Source organism: Meleagris gallopavo, chromosome 20 (genome assembly GCF_905368555.1).
Source record: "Meleagris gallopavo chromosome 20, MGAL_WU_HG_1.1, whole genome shotgun sequence".
NCBI lineage: Eukaryota > Metazoa > Chordata > Aves > Galliformes > Phasianidae > Meleagris > Meleagris gallopavo.
This window is the reverse complement of record NC_139423.1, coordinates 7375374-7397943: the sequence shown is the minus strand read 5'-3', so window position 1 is coordinate 7397943 and position 22570 is coordinate 7375374. Positions and strand designations below refer to the sequence as shown.

At 39.5% G+C, this 22570-nt stretch overlaps 1 protein-coding gene across 5 annotated transcripts in view; it reads left to right on the top strand.

Moving 5' to 3' along the window:
• The window catches only part of CEP112 (centrosomal protein 112), a 143495-nt gene that overhangs the window by 63036 nt on the left and 57889 nt on the right, over window positions 1-22570 (top strand). For all 5 annotated transcript variants that reach the window (XR_014887391.1, XM_085239898.1, XM_085239900.1 and 2 more), the window contains one exon: window positions 775-957. Coding sequence is in view for 4 of the 5 variants with exons in the window: in XM_085239898.1 (XP_085096024.1) it covers window positions 775-957 (183 nt within the window). In the remaining variant the exon portion in view is untranslated. The remainder of the gene's footprint in view (window positions 1-774; window positions 958-22570) is intronic.

Here is a 22570-nt window from a genome sequence, read left to right as displayed (position 1 = left end):
GGCGGGGAGGATTAGTATCAAAGCTGCGGCAACCAGGCCCTTGGTCTCGGGCTGCCATTCAGTCTAGCGGGGAGAGGCTGGGGCTGGCCAAGGTCACAGCAGCCAGTGTGGTGCGGACTGGGAAAGGATCCTGAGAATAGAGCGCTGCTTCTGAGACCCTGGTGCGGGCTTGCAGCACAGCAGGTGCCCTTCTGGAACACATACATCTGTTTATGTTGGGGTAGCGTGGCTGACAACGGGATAATAGAGCTTTGTTTTTTATAATTTTCTTTTTTCAGAAAACAAAACAAAACCTGTACACACCACAACGTTGGATGTTGAAGGAAGAGCTTTCGCTCTGGAAAATCATCAAGAAATCCTTGAAAGATTTAATACTGGGGTGGGGGGGTTGCGTTTGTGTACTTGAGCAAAGGGGCGAGCAGGCTGGCTATTAACCATTTAGGATCCTCAGCCCCGCGGATGAGCAGCAGCAGGGTATGGGGGGACCGTTTGCGGAACGCGACAATGCAATTTTTTTTTTTCCTTTAAACGCTCCGACATTTGTACCACCAAATTGGTTAAGGATGCGCTGGATTTGCTCGGTTGTCGCCATTGTTGGAATTGTCTGGAGGAATTCTGTCACGCTAACGGTGGCTTTTTAAAAGGTGAGGTAATAGTGACGTAAAAATAAAATCGCCAACTTGATGAAATTAAGGGGAAAATTAAGCTGTAGACGAGTTGTCATGACGACAAGGATGTTCTATTGATGAACTGTACTCCTCACTGTCCAATCAGATAGTGGAGCTGAAGCTGGAGCATGAACAGGAGAAGACGCACCTATTCCAGCAGCACAACGCAGAGAAGGACTGCCTGGTCCGACACCACGAACGGGAAATCGAGAAGCTGGAGAAGCAGAGTCGCGCTGCCATGGCCGAGCACGAGAGCAAAACTCAGGAATGCAGGAAGCGAGATGGGCAGGTAATGATCAATAATGTTTGAAAGGCGTACACTCATTAGAAAATGCTAATAATTGGGGTTTCCTGTTTTCCAGCATGGTTGGTGATGTACGCTGTGTGATCATTTGCGAAACTGGCACGTAAACGTGATTTTGTTTTTCTTTTCTTCCTTTTTTTTTTTTTCCGCTTCCCCCCTCCCTTCCCACTACTGAATAGGGCTTTAACTGCAAAAACCACAGGTAGCCAGATTAAAAATCCCATGGTGCGCTATAACTCGGCCTATTTATAATCTTGTCTCATTTTCTTTCATGATGGATTTGTTTAAGAAAAAAGGTATCTGTTCTTCTCCCCCCTCAGCCCTCACATTCACCCCTCCTTTTCTCCTTCCTGGGCAAATCCATATGAATTATGTCTACTTCATTTGTATGCTTTTTTTGTTTTAAATCTCTGCAGGTAACTCACAGATGGCTTTATTTCATTTTTGTCATTGTCTTATTGTTTCAGTTTTGCATTCTAGATTTGCATTGTGTGTTTGGCTACGTATGTCAGATATTTGATGAGACAATGTGCCTTTTGGATTGCTTACCATCACGTTTATTTTCCTACACACGCAAGCACCCCTCCCATCCTCCATCTCTGTGGTCACTGTTGGAAGCCATTTGGCAGAATAACCCCCAGCTGGGGTAGCATTTGACTCTTCAAACTTCTGGACGAAATGTGCACTGTCAGCATGGAAAATGATCTTTATTAGTTTTCAGTTTAAAAAAAAAAAAATCTTACTGCATTTTTTTCAATATATTTTTTTGTAAGGGTGGCGTGGTGTATTTTCCAAAGAGTCTATATGAAAAAGGCCTAAAATGGCAACATTAAAAAAATTTAAGATGTTTTCATAGTTTGAAGAGTATTCAGAAAATAATCTTTACTAATCAGCATTAGAATCGCTTATCATGCTTGGAATATTTTATACTAAAACTGGACATTTTCGTAAGGCATCCTTAACGACATGCTTTCCGCGCACCGCTGCCTTCTCTATGAGATGTACGGCTGACATTAAGGAATTTTCATTTTAATTTCCTGTAGACTGGTAGGCTGTGTCTTTTACTGAAAACTAACCTGGCAAAGCAAAATCGAATATTTAATTTTTTTTAACAAATTTTTTGGGTTACCTTTGGACGATTCAGACTATCGAAACCTGCCTTAAGCCTGTTGGAAAAGAAGTCGCGTGCTGGAGGAGAGCAGGGGATATATTGCGGAGCCAGGGGTTATTTCTCTGCTTCCACCATTATGGATTTCCAAGGAAAATAAGAATTTTGTGGGTTCGCTTGGGAAAAGCGTATTCAGATGGCTTCTGAAAAATTAAATCATGTCCCCGATTCCCCACTTCTACTGTGAGAGTGAACAAAGACGTAAAGAGCTAAAAGGACTGGTTTCTATTTGGATTTTTTTCTTTGGCCTAAGATAGATACGTCTTAACTATATAGCTATTTGCAAGAGCCCTTGCAGAGTTGTATCTTACCTATTCGCCTCATGTCATTTGTGTACCAAGGCAGAGCTGTATATCTTGGGTTAGAAAATGGTTTGAGTTCTGTCTACGTGACCACGTTTGTTACAACTGTTCTCTATAACGTCGAGCACAAACGCAAAGGGACTGTCTTAAGCAAATTCAGAGAATCTGGGAGGCGTCTTGTAAGTATATCTCTATTTAGTTCTGTCATGGGTTGTTTCTGTTAAAGACTGGAGCCCAAAGTTTGGTTGTGCATTCTGTTTGCAACGGGATATAGGATGCTACTACAGGCGCTGCATAAAGAACTTGGAATCATGGCAGCTATTATGAAAATCGGAACAATCTGAATAGCAAAAAACTTTGGCCTTTTCTTTGTAGTTTGAATGGCCGCGTACAGTTGTTTGAGCATGGGTGCCCTGAGAATGACATGTAAATCAGGGGAAAAAATGTCATTGCCTTTGACTAGAAGAGCTGCTGTTTATTTAAATCCCAATAAGTATCTATCTGCTTTCAAGGACGCATCGTTTTTCTGTTTCTGTTCCTTCATCTCGTTTTGTGTTAGAATTCACTTTTGTCTCTGCAGAGAGATTAAGAGACAATACGGGTGTCTTTTATGGAATTATAGAATGTATTTTTAATTAAAAAGGGAAAAAAAACAGGAACTACCAAAACGCATAATCATCTAACGTGACTAATGACCAATGTCCATTGTGAAACATTTGATGGTCTCTTAACAAAGATATCACAGCGATCTAATGCATCTGTGTAGTCAAGGCTTTATATAAAAATAATAATGATACAAAAATTGTTAAAATTGAATTACGTTTGACAGCAGTGATCTTAGGAATTCTCTGTATTACGGTGATGGTGCTCTGAGACGAGAGAAGAGGCCATTTTGCCTTGCTACATGAAAAGTGGATTTGATGGGTATTTAAAAAAAAAATTAAGTAGTAATTAGTGTTAATCACTTATGAGTACCTTGGTTTGAAGGACCTATGGGTTCAGTGTTCAGGGAGCGATTTGAGAGCACCTTTATTAAAGATATTCACTTCTGTTTTTTCTAAAACCTTCCCCTATGAAAGTAGCAAATGTTTAAAGAACGCATTTTATACTGCATTACTAAAATCAGACACGAATGAATACTGCAGAACAATTCATTGTACTGCTGCTGAAAGGATCCACATCTCTTTCACATAGGTTTTAGCTACTGTAAGAGCCAATAGACAAAAACTGTTCAATTTTATTCAGATATATATGCTTTTATTAATGTTTCCTTCAAAACCAAAATATAAAAAATTAAGATTTCAGTGCATTGTCAGGTATTGTTTCGTATAACATTATGTTACTGTTTCTTTGAATAACAATTTAAGTATATTTTCAGGAAAGGAATGTGACTTAAGCAGATCACCTTTTGTATTCCTGATGAATTTCAGGATAACAACTGCATTCCACTTCAGCTCTTGCATTTATCTATTTCTAGGAGGCTTACTTTGATTTTTTTCACCTGGGGTTGTAATGCTCAGGGAGGAGTAAATTGACATGTAGGTCAGTAAAAGTCAGAGCAGTACAAAGGCTTTTATATCATGCTGTGTTCTTGTAGTAGTTTAAATCCTATGTGTTTCCTATGAACTGCCATAATGTTGCTTAAGAAATAGTTAATGACAAAGGAAGTTCGTTTGGTAAAAAGCCAGTTTTAAATCACTGCTTGTGTTTAATTCAGATTATGGATATGAGCTGGATTTTCTTTAAGAATATTTTGAAGCAATAGTTTGGTCATTCGTTCCTCACTTCCCTCCATAATTTTTGTGCATTCAGTATTTTGCTAACTGGGGAACTCCCTGGATGAGAGTGCACATTCTTTGTTTTAATGAAAACAACCTTGCTACTGAATCAGAGGTTTTTGGAAGCAAGGCTTCTGACTACAGAGAATAGAAGATGTTTTTTCTACTGTTAAATAAGATAGCAAGGTTAGGAAATCTTAACAACTGATGCCAGCTGTGCCAGCTGTGCCCTTGGACTTCCCCTTTATCCTGTGGCTGTCATTCTCTCACCAGCATCTGACACGTGTCCTGAACCAGCTCAAAGATTTTCACGTTCCAGCTGCTGTACAGAGTTGGATCACTTTCATGTTTGTTCTCTGACCGTTGACCTTTGGGCAAGAAGGAAAAAAGTACCTCTATAACTTCAAATACAGTGCTCTGCACTAAAGCAAGACAGGAAAGAAGCTCCTTGAAACCAAATTCTTCCTCTACATTCTGTTGCACAATAATGACCAAATCCACTTTTTTTTCCATTCATAATTGGGTCAAGAGTAACTTGAACACCGAGGCATGCTTTGTTGCTTTCTGTCACTGATGTCACAGTACTTAATTTTAACATATACTGTTTATTATCTCAAAAACTTGGCTGCTTTGAGAGAATGTCAGTGGTGTTTGGGGGTGTCTTAGGACTCTCAATAATCCAGTACCAGCTGGGAGAGAAAACCTCTGGCAATTCTAAACTTGTTCAAATACACATTTACAAATAGAAATCCAATTTTATATTTATTTATATATAAAATACATAAACAAGGAATGGGCTGGAGGTGATGAGAAGAGTTGAGAAGACATTTTTCTGTCTGAAATACCTGTTTCCTTTTTCCTCTGTTGCATTTTGCTCTTCATGTTCTCCTTTTGGCCTCCACCAGCCTGTTTCTGTTCACCTTCTTGCAGACCTGCAGTTCCTTTGCAGACCTGCTATGCAGGACATCCTTCCACTTTTCCTCTGGCAATCTGCTTTGAAAATTCACTCTTGCACTTGTATGCTGTGATCCTTCTGCAGCTGTTTTCTCTGAATTAATTCTGAGCTCTTTGTGAGCCTTTTGGGTTCAATAATACACAAATAAAAAGGCAACAATCATTGTTTTCCTTGAAGCAAATTGTTGATGTGCTTATGGATAGTTAGTGTATCAAGCAGAGGGGAAAGAAGAGATTTATCCTGTCTCCTCCATATGTATGTTGACTAAATATATGTAATAGCGTGCATGTCTATACGTATAGTCAGCATATATATCTATATGTTCCACGTGTACTGGTCTGCTTATCAGATAAAGAGCTTGATCAACTATTGATAGCTATTTAATAATAACTAAATAGCCCAATGTGTGCACAATTTCTGTCCGTGCTATAAAGGGAACTTTTCATTGCTGTATTAATACAGAAAGAATCCAGCAGCATTTGCTTCACAATAGAAGACTTTCTTAAACTTTGATCTGTGAGAACCTACCCTAAATCTCTGATCAGCTTGGTTTTACTTTGGTAGTTATTCTGATATCTCCAAGCATCGGTTTCCACCCAGATGCTCTTCCAGTATCAGTGGAAGCATTTTATTTGATTGTGTCTGAAAGGAACAGATGAATGTACTCTGTGAAACTTTCAGATGTTGATGGTGCTACTGAAGTCACTTCTGTATATAACTTTAAGTAAATAAATTCTATGACTCATTTTTTCTTTGACGGCTTTTCTTCTCACAATAGAAGATGTCTTTGGCATGAGAAGAAATGCACTGCTTGTTATACAAGCTTTCTCTACAAACAATCTAAATCATGGAGTCGCAATCTAAATATTTGTTTATTTTGCTTAGAGAGTAGCTTTTGGGCTGACAGTCAGAGTTCTGCAGACAGACAGCAGTTCCCTTTGAACCTTTCTTAAACAAAGGCTTTTAGCTTTATTGCAGCATGTTTAATTTCCCACCGGTCAAAGCAGAGTAATGAACATGACTGTTGATGTAAAACATTAGAAGTACCAAATATTTGTTACAGCCCTTGCATGATTTCTCTTGGTTGTTTTTCATAGCAGGCTGAGTCAGGGTGGGGATGGATCCCACTGATGAGGAGTATCTCCTAAAAATGATGGATCTGATGAGGGGTCCTGTAGAGACACTCAAATAGGGCTTCAAACCAGTCAGCCAAGAGCTCAGTGAGGTGAACAAAGCCATCATTTCACGGGGAAATACTCAAATACTATCCCAAATTGGGCTCTAGCAAGCAATGTAACTGGTTGTAGCTCTACTTGAGCAAATGTAGAGGGGTGTGAAAAGAATGCAGACTGCAGTGCAGACATTCAGTGAAATTAAGGGGAAAAATAAGGCTCTGCTCTAAAAGCCAGAAGCACACATCTCGGGCTGGTGAATCCCTCCACCAAGCACTTCCATCGAGGGGAAGGCCTCAGCCTCCTGTGTACCTTCCCTTTCTCTGCTGCAATAAATCTGTCTTGCCACCTTTGTTGCTTTGCATCAAGTGCTCAGCTCCTGATCCCCACTTGGAAGCTGCTGCTCCTGTTTGAGATGTCTTTCAACACAAGGCTGTTGAACAGGCTATGAACATCTGCCACTTCCTCGCTTAATAGAACCATTGAAGTTCTTGTACTGGAGGGGTGATCATCTATGATCTCTTCCATGTTTTTGCTTGACTCTCACTTTTTACAACACAATTGGAATTAGACAGCAAGCAGTTCAGTGCAGGAGGTGTGACTTTTCTTGCTCCTGTATCCTTTTGTACTTGAGAATGTTCTGCATCTGAAATATTTAATGAAGCCATACATAACGGTGCATAAATTGCTGTTTGCTGATCAAATATGCTAAGTTAGCTTAGGACAGAACTGACATTTTGTGCTGTCTACAGTGTGTGTAAAAGAGGAAGCAGTTGCCATAGAAACTAGCTCATCACTTAGTACTAAATCTGATTCTGAGATGGAGCTCTCAGCAAAACGGACTTTGTATAATGTAAGATGGAATATGTGCTAGTTCTTACACTGTTATGAACATTTTATATTATTAGGGTTTTTGATTTTAAATATGGGCATCTGCAAAGATGGTGTATGCAGTGTCACTGCAGAAGGGGCAGGCTTCATATCACATGGCAATATTCTGTTTTATGCCAGTACATGCTGTTTACTGAAAAGTGATTATTTCCTAAAGAGGAGTTAAATAGAATAATTTCTCTGAGGGTAGAAAAAACCCAAATGAACAGAGATTAGTTTTGCCCATCAGCTGAGCAAAGGATGTCTATGCATGGCAGTTTTTAGCAAATACACTGGGCGTGGCTTTGCAGGCATTGGTGTGAAATGATTTTAAATTATATGAAGGAATATTGAAGTGATAGATGAATGAATCCTTTCCTTTATGTCCAATTAAATTTCTATTGCTACAGCTTAGGTCTGTAGCTGCTTGTCCTTCTGCTGCTGTCTTCAGGAGATGCTTGCTCCTGTCTTCTCCGTGGTTTCTCCATGCACTCAGCTAAGGACAGAAGCTCCTCTCAGCCCTCTGCTCCCCAGGCTGAACAAACCCAGTGCTGGGCTGCAGGAGGTGGCAGCCCTGCTCTGCAGCATGCTGACCATTTCTCCCAGTGCAGCATCCAACGTGTTCCTCAGATCTCTTGGTGTCCTAGCATCATGTCACTGATGGGGCTGCTGCACCTTAACATCCCTATGTTTCACTTTTGAGAAATGCTCCTTCTAAATGGTTGCCTTGACTCCTGTGCCTCATACACAGCAGTCCAGCGAGCTCACCACTCACACTGTAGTCCACCCATCCTGTCTGTCTCTTCAGTTTGACTATACAGGTTCTGTAGATGTCTGAGTCAAAAGCCTTACTAAAGCCAAGATAAAAGGACACTGGCAGCTCTCCCCTTACCACTGTCATTTCATTTAGAGGACAGGCTGTTTGGACAAGCACAGTTTGCTCTTGCTTGTGTTGCTGTCAGCTGTTCTCTGTGACCTTTTTATTCATCATGTGCCTGGAAATGAATTTCTTGAGATTTTGCTCCATACATTTTCTGGGGATGGAGGGCAGGATGTTCTGTGTGTGACTACAAACTGAGGTGCTAAGTATTGTAAATCAAGCAGTTTAATTTAATACAGCTTACTTTTTCTCTTGTCCGTTATTCTGTAGAAAGATTAGCCAAAATCAATTTTGTATCCCTTCCTTAGGTCACCAGATGAATTCGTTCATTAATTCCATTCACTCACTGCCACCACAGATCAAATTTTGAACAGTAGTCCAGCCATTACACGATTTATCTGATAGGGGAGATTTTACGATCCATTCAGTTCCTCATTTCAATGGCATTATAAATGCCAAATAAAAGACTGAAACCCCAGATGAGAAATTATGACTATCAGTAGTTTGGAATGTTAACATCACTTGTTTTGGTAGTATTGCTGGTCTTCAAACAATAAGATCCATATGGATGCTAATTTTCCCAATTTTGTGCAATGAACACAGCCTCTTTATGGTTTAAGTAATGATATTACTCAATACCACTGCAGGATCCAATAGACTCATGATGAAGTAATAAATAGCCATTTTGGACATCTGATTATTTGTATTCTTCTTTTATGTGGTTTGTGATGGGGGAAGGAGAAATCACAAAGCCAGTGGAAAGCTTTGCCCTCTCCTGTAGCTGACATGCTTTGGCTGAAGATACGTCAGTTGAGAAATACGAGACCATCCGTACAGCTCCACGCACACCCACATTAAAGTATCGCAGAGGAACCTTCAAGTGGAAAACCAGTAACAAATTGCAGCTGAGCTGCTTCTGGCAAACTGCCCTGACCTGGGAGCCCACCATTGATCTGCTCTCCTTCAGTCAGGGGGAAAACAGAAGATTCCTCTGCTTTTCCTCTGTTTCATAGGCAGGAGCTCTGTGGTGAGGGGAAAGAAACCCCATCACGGGTTATCTTTGTATCTGCAGATGGTGTTACTGGCGCAGACACCAGGCTGAGTACTTCACTGTTAATCAACTTTGCAGCTGCGTCTGTAGCAACTTCTGTCTCAGTTTCAGCCTCAGATGCTAGGAATTTGCTAAGCTGGCTGCTGAGGATCAGCCCCTCCATAACCCAGCTTGGGAACGTGGCTGTCCTCCTCTCCTCTGTTGAGCAGGGCTCTGCTTGGAGCTCTGTTTGATCCCAGAGCAAGGCCAGCTGTATTCTGCATTGTTCCATGTTTCCCAGGCTATCGTTGCTGCCATTTTGTGGTTCTGATTTCCCCCATGGCCAGGTAAAGGCTGGGTTTTAAGTTGAGGAAGTTCCAGGTAGAGAACTCTGCTTGTCTCATTGTCTGTAGGCTCTAGACATATCCTAGGCATGTGTGTTCAAACTTACAGAATTGTGTATACCTTCTTTAAAGGAACATGTTAAAAACTGCATTATTTTAAAATACAGTGAGTGTTTTCAATGTGAAGTCAGACAGCAGAGCTGCTCTTTGGCCCAGTCACCTTTGAAGACACGACTGTCGTCCCACTTTAATAAATAGCACTTCTTTATTTGGAAAGAGTGGCACAGATTCTGACAGTGATTTAAGGTCTCTCGTGTTGATTTCATGAGAGAAAATATTTTTCTCAGTATGACTTTAAAGTAGACTTTTTTCTCCCAATTACTCTACACGTTGGCAGCAAATTAGCTTTGAGGGAATGTTGTGCGGATCATCGTTCTCTGATGTACTGGGAAGTCAATTTTGGATCTTTTAGCTCAATCAGACCAATGACTGACACTGTTCACGTCTTCGGTTTCTGTAGATTTGAAAGACTTTCTTTTGACAAGGAAGGTGATATGGAGAAAAAAAATAGAGTCAAAGTACAAGAGTACAAGAAATGATTGGCAAAGTGGTGATATCATCAAGTGTTCAAAGCCTTTGCAAATTGAAGCTTATTAGACTGACATTTTGTCTTCTATTCAGCACTAATTGGAATCATGCCAGGGTGCATGATGTGGAAGGTACTTAATACCTTGGTGTTTATCATGACAAAATGACAGAAATCGATGTCAAGGATGCCGTAGATTTCTGTTTAATGGAGAAAACAATATGTTTCAAATTGAAATTACTTGTCTCGTTGTATTTACGTGTATGAAAGTCATCCTGAAATACTTGGCCCCTCAAATATTGGCTTGGTGGCAAATATTTCATTTTAAGTTTTTAAGGTTGTTTTTCAGAGTTGATATAAACTGCAATGACGTAGTTTTTAAAAAAAAAGGCAAGAAAAGAAAAGAAAAGAAAAACAAAAAAAACCCTGACACAGTGCTTTTACTTGAAACGGATCTGAAAATTCCAGGAAGAGTGAGCTACAGCCTTTTGTATGGGTGATGGAATTCTTCTAAAGTTGTCTCTGACAGCTTGAATTCTTTTGTAGTCTGTGCTTTCTGGTGTATTGGCATCTGTAAAATGAATTTAGGAAAGAGAAGTAGAGAGGAAAGTGATTTTTGGAAAGGCAGCCACTACAAGTGCACAGTGTATGCTGGAATATTTGAAAATAGATGCACGTCTTCCTGCTGTACTTGGCATCATTAAGGATATCCAAGTTCCAGACGCCTGCCTTGATGATTGGGGTGCATGCCTACAGCCTGGGATGGGGTAACACACATGGCCAGCACGTTGTTGTGCATCTTCATCCTGTTCCTTATGAATTTGACTTTGGATCTTCAGTTAAACCACCAGTGTAATCTGAAATTAATATTTATTCAGTAGTTAATGGAGATGACCATCTTTTGGCTGAAGTCGTTACCTGAGTATTCGTAATGACATTACTAATGTAATGTAGTGATAATAATGGATTGGTCATTACAAAGCAATATTTAAAGAAATATCAATTCTGTCCAGTCTGGGTGCTATTAGGAATTAACGGTCGTTATGTGACTGATACAGCTGCCTATTGGTTACCATAAATTCCAACAATCCTGGAAATAACAAGAGGTTGACAAGCTATACTTTAGGGGCTGATTTGTATTTGTAGGAGTATTTATTTGTATTGCTGGAATCTTCTCAGAGATCTGAGTCTAATTATTGAAGAGAATTCCCTACAAATACAAATACAAAAAAAAAGCAAAATTAAACAGCAACTTCTCACTGCAATTTTTAATCTGTTGGATGTGAATGTTGAGGGTTGAGGAGGGAGAAAGGAACTGGATCCAAGTCACCAATATGCCATTGGTAACATTAGAGAGACAAAGCTAGTTTTCCTACTCAAGTCAGTCAGGTGGGTGACAGTGTGTGTTTGTATGCATGTATGTACATGTGTGTATATGTATTATTGCCCTCTAATGGATAGAATCTGAATGGCTCAGCTGTGCGTGCTTGTATGCGTTCCTGTAGCAAAACATTACTTTCAGGTTGTCTGGTATTTCCCACCCTAGAAGAATCTTGTAATTTGTTCTGATACATCTTTTGCAGGCAATGTTCCTTTAGTTTGTGAAAATAATTTGAAATTCAGCAGAAAGTCCCACAGTTCAGAGAAGGGCCTTTATTCTCTGAAGTTTTATTTAAGTTCTATTTCAGCCGAAGTACCACTGCTTAGAATTTGCCATCTTCTTTTCTTTAGTTTATTTATTTGTTTTCCGTGGTGTTAAAATAGTAACTGAATACGAACAGAAAGTGCAGGTTGGCTGGAAACTGGGTTTACAATTGTTTGTACTGAAACTTGGCCACTTCTGCACGTTCTTTATAGCAAAGCCCTAACACAGTTGTATTTTTTCCTAGCAGGACTGTTTTCATTCAATAAATATATTTGGGAGAATGGAATTTTCAAATTATGTTGCTTCTCTCTGAAGCCATAGACTTCTTTTTCAAAACTCCCAGCTCTTGCTTTTGCAGTGGGTAGCTCGATCTTGTTTTAGGTATTTGATGAAACATTGTGTTACCAAGAGCTTTCTTTGCCTCCATCGATTCTCACAAAGCTCTGCTAAGATATAGTACCCCCAGTGTTGCTATACATCAAGCTTTAGTTGAGTCCTTCATACTTCTATTACTTTATTATCTGATTAATAGCCGAGTCCAGCTTAGAGCAACAGAAAGAACAGTACATTAATCGAGTTCCCTTGTAGTGACTGCGTTTTCCTATGAATGACTTCCACAAGGTGAGAGATACAGTGAGAGGTGTGCTGTCCTAGCTTTCTCTGTGCATCCCCAGGGTTGGATGCTTCCCTTTGCCTGTACCAGCCCAGCTCACAGGCAGGCTTTGTCAGAGACTGCAGCAGTGAGCTGAGAGACTGCTCCTGGGAGCAAGGTAAATGGTTGCAGGTTTGGGGCTGCTGCAGTTTACATTCATGGTGAAAATAGGAAAAAAAAAAAACAACAAAACGCACATTTTGTCAGAGAGCTGAAAGAGCATCTTCTCAGCCCAAGACTGGAGACCTTATCTGCATTTATAAATATTGGTGTTTTTCTTCTGAACGTGTTTCCTAGCAATACGTGTTTTTTTTTGTTTGTTTTCAGAAGAGTTGTTTGCACTTACAATGCACTGGCAGCCATTGTTTGTATTGTTTAGGATCAAATGAGGGATTTTTCTGAATGTTATTTTGATTTGGTTTGATGACATTGTTTGCCAGTGAATTATGAAAGCTGTGATTGTTTGGTGCACAAGAAGGGCATAATGCGTTCCTCGGTCACATGCTTGCTTAATGCATGCACATTGTGATGGCAGTGGTAATAGCACCATTAAAGAACAAAAGGTAGCAACACATAGTAGCTCTGTATCTGGCCAATCCCCTCAAATTACCATAAATATTTGAGCAATCTGAATAGTTTTAGACTCTGTAGTAAAGCTTTCCTGTTCTTATCTGGCACCGAAGGAATGTGGAATAAAGTATTCCTTTAACCAAGTATAAAAATATGTATGCTATGCAGTTATAATCATATGTCATTAATCAGAAAATACTGCAGTAACTCTGACAAATTAAAAACACAAGGATGTGTCTGCAAGGGCTTTTTCAGTCATTAAAAAGCTGCTTCACCTCTCAGGCAAACTATTTAATGGCAACTTCTTGCTCAGTGTACTGACATCTTCAAAGGCTCTGACATCTGTCGGCCTTTGAACTACCATTAAAAAATATTATCCCATTTCCATTCTTTTATGCCCATTTTTTTAATTATAGCCCTTCTTTCAAGTTAGGAACATGGTTGGTTTAAATGATGCTGTCCTTTCGTTTTCAGCCACCCAGCTGCGGTTTGAATAAATTGATGTAGAATCAAAGGCGGGACTTTAAAGGGAAAAGGTTTGATGGACTTGGACTCCGAACCAGATGAGGTTTTATGATGAAAAGGGTTTAATCCCAGCACAGGCATCGCTTCTATCAGTCGAGCAGTACAAAGCGATTCATATATATAGGTTCATGAGAAATGATCTATTTTTTTTTTAAACAGCACAGATCTCTTCAGGACTTGCAAATGTGGCATTAGCTAATATTCAGAGAGCTGATTTCCTTTCATCCACCAGAAGCTTATGATTATAGTACAGTTCTCGAATTGGAAATGAGAGCTGCAACACAGATTTAAAGCTATGCTGTCTGATTTGTATTCAATATACATGTCACTGCGGGACAAGCCAGTCTAGGCCGAGCTGGTTCAATAAAAGGAAAAACAGTTTCAGCATCTGCAATTCTTGGGGGGGAAGGTACCAATTAATTCTTACCTGCCCTACCCAAGTATTGTGTCGGATACTTAGCTTTCTGCTGTCTCTAAAACTGTGCAAGCAAACCCTTGCGACAATATTTCTTCGGCATCTTTTGCATCAGATGTTGAGAGCGAGTGCGTAGCATTAATCAGTAATGGCTTCTAATGCAGTCATTTACATGGGAGGCAACGTTTCCTCCCGTTCATGAGTTTCAAGAAGGCTTAGCAGAGACAGCTTTGCTAGTCCTTTATAGCAGTAGCCCTTATTAATGCAGTAATTAGGCGTGCATATGGAGAAATCTGAAATCTCTCAAAAAATTAATCAGGTGCTATTTGTCAAAAATACTGTCTCTTGGTACCAGAGAAATAATCTCTCTAATAGTTCCCTGATCTTTGTGCTTATGTTAGCTGAAGTGGGTGCATAGGCACGATTTCTTACATCTCAGCAATCAGATTGCATCCTTCAAAACAATGCTTCTTTCCAGAAAAGTAAAAGCAGTAGATTTCAAAAGTCATCAAATTATGTCCTCTTAAGAGCCCGGGCTTCATTGCTGTATAGAAGGACTGCTGCTGCTTCTGGTCAGCAGCTCCCTGCAGCCATCATTCCCTGCCAGGATTTGCAGTTTAGGGGTAATGCATTGGTTTTGATCTTCTGATCTCATAATGCCATTTAGAGCATGTTTTGTGTTGTTTTTTATGGGGGTGGTGGGAAGTGATGGTGTTGGTAAGTAAATATCAGCATGGAGCTGTATAAATGGCTACATTCAGTAGGTTATTTTATTTTCACATTAAATTTTCACATTTAGTACGTATTTAGATTTTTATCTTTAAACGTGTGTTTATGAAAAGAACAGCAGATTCAAAACAGTGGCATAAATAAGTCTGAAGGCATTCTGGCCCCGGGATGCAGTGGCCTGTTTGTCATTCAGAAAAGGGAAGTGGCATCAACTGAAGTCAAGGACAGAGAAGGATGAAAAGGATAGAGATCAATGTAAAAGTGCCAGAGGAAGATACTGAGCCAAAAATACTCTCAGTTTCAAGAAAAGAAATGTTATGCACACAGACTTTATTTATTTTGTACAGATCATCCTGTGATTGATCTTGTCTTTCTGAACTGGGAGCTGTAGCACCATGCTTCCAAAAGGTCTCTGAACTCAGAACAGCCACTGCAGGGTTGCTGGGAATGGTGCAGCCTGCACTTGAGGATGAAGGTGCAGAGTGGGAGCCTGGAAGCAGTGCGGGCTGTGTGCTGTGCACCAAGGACACCAGAGGTGCTGGCAGCTGCTGCCCTTGGCTCTAGCCTGACATCTGGGTTGGAGTGCAGACTTGCTTCTCTAGCACTTTCATCTTCCTGTGGATCTGAGAAATTTAGCTGTTTGATGTAAGGATTGACTCTAAAGATAATCAGCTTGAAGATGTTTCTTCCAATGTGGTACTGATTTGAAAAAGGAGAAAGTCAAAATCAGCACTCAGATGTGTAATTTGGTGTCTTATTTATGTAAGCAGCTAATATACAGATAAGAGTTTACAACTACTGGTTAATTAGCAGAAATACAACTATTGTTACTGCCTTGCAGGAATGTCTTTGTGGGTTTATTTTGAAAGTGAGAAGCTGATCAGGTCTTTAAAGCCTAAACCTGTAAATAACAATTCAAAAAAATAAAATAAGAAATTCTGAAGCTACTGGATTTCAGGATTTCTGTCCACACATATATTCACTCGTGAGATTCAGACTGAGGACTTCAAGCTCGGTTAAAGATTGTCATCTTCATCTCCAGTATAGCAGTATGACATCAGTAGTGTGAAAGTGCATTAGATTCTTTAACAGAACAGAATAGTGTGCACAGACTTGTGCATTTAAGTCATCTTTAGACCAGAGGACAGCAGTGTTTGGCTCCTTAATTGACTTACTGTGATTATGTTGGAGTTTGGAAAAATTTATTTCCCCTTCGTTAAGAGTCAGGCCAGGACTTGGGCAGGATCATGTACTTTGAGTCTTCCTCGTGTCCTTCAGATTCCCATTGGGATGGACGTGGTGGTGAACAGGGTCTAGTGTCCATGTTGTATTTCTACAGATATTCAGATGGGGGAAATGGGAATCCTCTTATGTAAAACAGCTTATTGCTTAGGTTTTTTAGTCTGTATCTTGCCTTATGTTTGTTCTGTTAAATTTTCAAACTAATGCCCTTTCCATTGCAGTCACCATAAAAGGCCCTGTGGGATGTGCAGGGTAACATTTCTGGTATGCTCTAAAGATGTGTGTGTTTTGAATGATAATTTGAACAAATGCAGCCAAAAGAGAAATGAGTGACTGCTTTCCTGTTTTCATTTTCCAACTTTCAGTGAAATTTTTTCATTAGTTGACAGGGTGAAGACATTTCTCCTAGACAATATGGTCTGTACCTCTCCTGGGGACAAATTAGGAATTATGTGTTTAATTTTGCTGCTTCATGGAGATGAATGTCTGTATTAATCCTTAAATCGGTAATGCATCATGTCTGCATTTAAATCAGAATTGCATGTTCAAGAAATGCTAATGCTTTTAAATTTAATACATGGAAATTTAGATGCAAATGTTTTTTGAAAGTTTTATCTAAGAGTATTTCTGTGTCCAGCTTCTCCCATCACAGTGATGGGTAGTTCTTCCCAGTCCACTGCAAAAATCTTTGCCTCTGTTCTCGTTTTTTGACTCACAAATCTGTTCCAAGTCACATACATTAAATCAGGTCATAAGAAACTCATCTGAAAGCAGTCTTCCAGGCAAGATGACCAAGTCTTTTACAGATCTTCAACTGTTAAATAGAAAAACTAGCATTTATCTCAGTTTCAACTCATTGACTAATCTCTTCCATCACCAGTGCACCGTATTGTTTAGCTCCACTCTCATCTTTTCCCCACGTAGGCCTGTTCTTCCATTTGGCTGAAAATCGTCTTAATAGGAAAGTACTGGCAATAACCAACCTACATGAAGTTCTGCTTTCTAGATGCTGTTAACTAAATTCGAATCGAATGTACTTATCTAAATGAAGAAATCAAAATAAGCTCCGTTAATTTGAAGCTCTTTGTGAAAGTGTGAAATGGATGTCTGATTTTCTTTCACTCTTTCTCTCCTTCCTCGCCTCTCTCCTCCCTCTTTTCTTATTATTATTTTTTTAAGCCCAATAGTTTGTAGCTTAAATCCCATGGACATTTACTGGGATTTAGGCAGCCAACTGACATCTTTAAAAGTCCCGATCTATTTCAGTGCACTTCGTTGGGAAATAAAGATTGAAATTTGTATTTTTGCTGGATACCACATCACAGCAGATCATGAAAATGTGCAACTCCTTTCTCACATGTAGTCATAGATGTGGAAATAGGAACGTTGCCAATGTGTTCAATGCAACTGTTCCTACCGTTATTGGGATGCCACTGCCTTCATATTTCTTTTCAATCTCCCAAAATATATGGCAAAGTCGGTGAAGAGTTTGGAGTTTAAATTGCATATGGAAATGTTGTCTAAGCACATTTCTTTATAGGAATGACATGGATAGATTCTTTTTCATTATTTTTTATTGAAAACAGAGCTGAGCAGAAAGTAACTTCTCTTTATTGTTCTTCATGAGTCAACACTTGTTGGCTTAATCTGTAGAACAAGAGGAAACAAGATAGAGCAAGTACCATACGAAGAAATGAAATGTAGTCTGAAGAGATGCTGGACTTTTCTTAGGACTGACAAGCTCAGAAGTTGGGGGAAAAATGAAATTAGCCACAGTTTGAAAGTGGAGTGATGTTTTGCCTCCAGCAGCACTGTATGGCTATGAGAGTGCTACACCTGCCCCCAGCCCTAAAATACTACTGAGCTGGGTACAAAACAGGTAAGGTTGGTAGGAATGTACTTTGATCACATTCACAAATACTGGGCATTGTTCAGAGCATACGCAATATTGAAACAGTGCAAGTAAAGAATCTTACAAAGGAGTCTTGATGTTTAAAAGCACCTTAATGCTGTTAAAATTAATAGAATAAATATGCAAGGCAGCAGCTCAACACTTCACTTGGCAAGTCCTAGTGGGTGTTTTCAAAAGAGATGTCAGAGGTACATATGCAAAGGTGAGAAAAGCTGGGATTGTGTTGAGATGGAGTTGCTGTACCTTTGCATAAGCCCTGTAATACAAGGACTGAGATTTTACACAGCTGAATAGCAAACGTTTTACTGTTAGTGTTATGGTTGCCATCTGCACTGCTTCTGCATAAGGGGTTTTTTTTGACACCGAACATGCATCTGGTTCATTTTAGAGCTGCTACTCTTTGTATGCTGGGCAGCTTAGTGAGTACAACTATGATTTGCATAACGTTTTTCCTACAAGAAATACCTAAAATTGCTATAATGCAGTCTGATCTATAATCTGTGAGCATCTGATTTATGAATGTATTCATCACTTCATTCCCTCACTGAAATGCATTCCTCTACAAAGATGTCTTCTATTTAACTAATTGTGCAACAGCAGCAGTGTTATGGACAGACTTTTTTCCCCCCAAGGATGAGGAAACTTGGCTATGCATTTTAATGTATGCTTATGTAGCATTTTGTGCAGCTCTTTTGTATTGAAGTTCTACTTTTGCTGATGTTTTAGTGTTCCCAGCAAGAAGTAGGCTTGTGATCAGGATTAGGTGCAATACAATCAATATATTTCAGTGATTTTTTTTTCCTTAAGGACAACTTGCTTTTTGGAAAATGATATCAGCAGTCTGAGGGGGTGAAGCCTACCTGTCGGTCATTGAACTGTTGGTCATTCTCACTTCATTTTACACCATTTTATTTATCTGTTTCCTTAATTACCACTTTTATGAGTCTGTGTGTTCTTACCCAAAGGCATTTAAACTTGACAGTGTAATAGATTGTGCTGTGAAAGCTAAATAGCTGTTTATTACTTATCCCTGCTAATTTGGGCTTTCCCACATCATTACCATGTGATAATGTCCATGATATTTCTGGAAGTAGCTTTCTGTACAAACCACTGCCTTTCTCACACTGCATTCAACCTTTCTTCCTGACCAAGAAATACAGCAAGAATGCATTAAATCATTTTTCACTTATAAAGTAATAATGGCAGAAATTTAACCATAATTAGCCATGCATTATTATGTTAATCGCTTGTGTATTACTTTGAATCTGCCATCTTGGTTCTACTTCCTTGCCTTTCCCTTTGTCCCTCTTATCACTTCCTTAATTTAATTTGTTTTTCACTTGAGAAAATGATGCTTGCTAGTGTTGATGCTCAGAGGTGTTTTATTTAGAAAATTACATTAAAAACTTGAGATTCAGTATTTTAATGGTTTGTGAATGATCAAAAATAGTTGTAGGGTGTAGATTTGGACTTCGTGTTTCTTCAGATTTGGATTGTAGCTTAAACAAAAAGAATTGCGGTGTACGTGTTGAGTCACTGTTGTGTCAGAAAGGAGCCACCAGCTTATCTGCAAGCTGGCTAACTTCTCCTGGCTGGGAGGAGGGCAGATGTGCTGGCCCAGGACTCAGGATGCTATGTGGACAAAAGGAGCAGAGAGCCACTGGGTTTGTACCTGGCCCTGAGAAACTGCTCTTTGTTGCCCAATTCCTTTATCTCTTAATGGTAAAAATCGTATGGATGGTTCCCAAAAAACAGAGATCAAGTGTAAATCTGATTCTTGCTGAGACTGCAATAGCAAGACTCATTAATTTAAACCAATTTTGTTTTGAACACAAACCAACGTTACGCATCTTTGAAGTTCTTATGGCTGTATTTTTTTCTTAGCTTAGAGCTGTAAACGAATATTATTTGTTTACTTTTTAGTACTCTTTTATGTTAGATACCCTGCTTTTTTTGTGGTGGTAGAGAAACTTGTTCTGCTTCTCAGCACTTTACAAAGCTTTGTTTATTAATAAGAAACTTAAAGTACTTCAGATTCCCCATTTCCAACAGATAATCTGTTCTAAGTCATTTTACACTGAATGTGTCACCAGTTGCTCTGCTGACTCGAAGGGGATTCTTCTCCCACCTCTTCTGGAATGCTACGCTATAAAAGGGAGTCATTGTCACCACTGAATAACTCTCTGCTGCTTTGTTCCTTATTTTCCTTTTAATTCTTCTTCATCATCAAAGTGAGGTTTGTTTTTACTGCAGACTTCCTTTCCCTTACTGGACTGATGTCCTTTCAAAAATAATCCACTATCCAATAACAAATGTTATGTATACCTCATCCATCTCTGTCACATCGAGCCAGCATAACAAGACACAAAGAAACAAATCTCCCTTTCAGTGGGTACAGCTGGTGGTTTCATACGGTGTGCTGCTCAATGAGTGCACCAATTTTAGTGTTCTTCCAGGTGAGAAAATGCTGAGCAAGTGTTGGCTCACAGAAGCAGAAAGTGCATATTAGCTATTAAAGTAGGGTTGTTACTTGTGGACTAATATTTTAGGTTATAATCCTTAAAAGGATCGTGCTGATCATCAGCTGAGTCCATGGAATTGCTCAGATGTTTGTTTTCTTCTTTTAAGTTGCATCCAAGCAAAATTAAACACAGCAAAATAGAGAGCTGTGCACTCATCTCCAGCTGAAGCCAGGTGAGCCCACTGCAGAACACATTTGAAACTCAGCCTGAAGAGTTACTGTGATCCACTTGAAAAATGCAGGAGTCTTTAAAAGGAATGCACTATTTCAGCTGCCTGAGTACACTCAGCAGTGAGGAGCAATAACAGTTCCTATGGCTTTGTCTGCTGGGGGGAAGCTGCTGAAGCAACTCCTACATCACTTTAGATCTGAGCCACTGGGAATAAGGCTGAGTTTTATCTTAACTCCACGTTTCCCTGGTTTCGTGAGTTCAAACACTGTTGAGGGCATTTCAAAGTTATGTGTGGTGGTGGGCTAGATGTGGTTTGCTGTGTCATCCGGCGAGAGGGAGACAGTGAAGTCTGTGTGTTCCATCTCTGAGTGTGAAAGATTCAACCATGCTGCAGTTTCTTCCTTAGAAACTGATCCAAGTAAATGCTTCATTGGGCTGAAATAGAAGCTCTTGAAAAAATAAAAGGAATCCCCTATCAGTACAAGCTGGAGTATGTAAGGGAGGAAGGAGCACAGCCCTGCCAGCCAGAAAGGACGTCATGGGGGTACTGATGGGTGGCAGAAGAAGCTGTTTTACAGTAAGGATGATGAAACACTGGCACAGGTTGCCCAGATTTGTGATGGGTGCCCCGTCCCTGGAGACACTCAGCTCGGGTTGAATGGGGCTCTGAGCACCTGATGGAGCTGTAGGTGTCCCTGATCACATCGGGGGATTTGGACCAGATGGCCTTTAAAGATCCCTTCCAACTCAAACCACTTTATGATTCCATAATATATCTTCTTTTAATTGGAGTGTACTCATTCAGTTTATTTCTCGTCTCTGTAACTGAACTGAGTTTCAAACTTCAGCAACAGATTTTAATTTGAACTTTTTGCCAGCTTTATATTTTCTTATGCAATTTACTTTTTAAAATTAAGAGCACATGTTTTCCTTCCAAATAACGTGCAGTACATTTATTGACATTTTAAATAGGCAAAAGTGAGTGAGCAACCTTTTTTTCTTTCAAGTCTACTTTTTCCCTACAGGCAAATTGCTGTGGGCTTTTGACTCACTCTTTTTATGACGCTATTTTAGCACAGATATTCTTAGCTAGAATTCTAAGTTATCCCTTTGAAACAGGAATAGAAATCACCATCTCAGCTAGCAGTTTCTTCAGCTATAGGACTGTTACACATGCATGTGTGTACATACATACAGTGTGCCATAAAAATTCATGTGAAACCTCTACCTGTCATACAGTTGACTTTAAATACCTGTATTTCTGTTCCACCTGGGATATTCTGTGGGCTGGTGTTTTCTTTCAATTTGTTTTCCTTGATGTTGATGAAGTCATTGTACAGAATGCATGTATTGTCTGGACCATGCAACAGTTTGGTTTGCGTTGTTCACAAACATAGATTTGAGCATCCAGAAGAATTTAATTAGTGATATTGAGAAGTGGGATTCAGTTTTACAAGCAGTCTAAACAAGCATCGTACAATCTCACCTATGAGAAGTGATATATTATAATTGAATCTTTTGTGGTTCTTTTTCCCCCAAAATTAATGAAGAAAACCAAACCAAAATAACAATAACGACAAAATTCCTAGCAGCAGCAAAAAAACCTTACAGTTTTTCTGAAGTTTTATATTTCATGGATTTTCCACTGAAAATTATGTCATCTTGTGTTGTACTTTTTTTTCTGCTAATACTAATTTGCCCACATTTAAGTCTAATAATACTTTATTAAACCTGACAAGTGGAATAGCAGAATCCTAGTGATGGAAAGTTTGGGATTCATTTCCTGTAGCAGTTTTAAGATATCCGTGTCCCAGAAAGTTGTTTTCTGTCGCAAGTTGTTCGGGTGTAAGCTGCTTCTGCCAGCGACTTTGTTTATGGGAAAGAAATCTGGCTGTGAGAACCAGACTTATTTTAAGGTAATTGACAAGAACTGTGTCTGTGATCCCCAATGTAAGCTTTTCCCAGTCACTTTGGGGAGATTAGATGTCTCTTAACATCATCTTACTAGCAGTGAAGTTGCTCCAAAAGGACTCCCATAATCATATTAGTTTCGCTGCCATCACCCCGTCTTCAGATTCTTTCTTCTTTCTTAATAGAACCAAATCTGCTTTTGCCATCTATTAGGTCCAA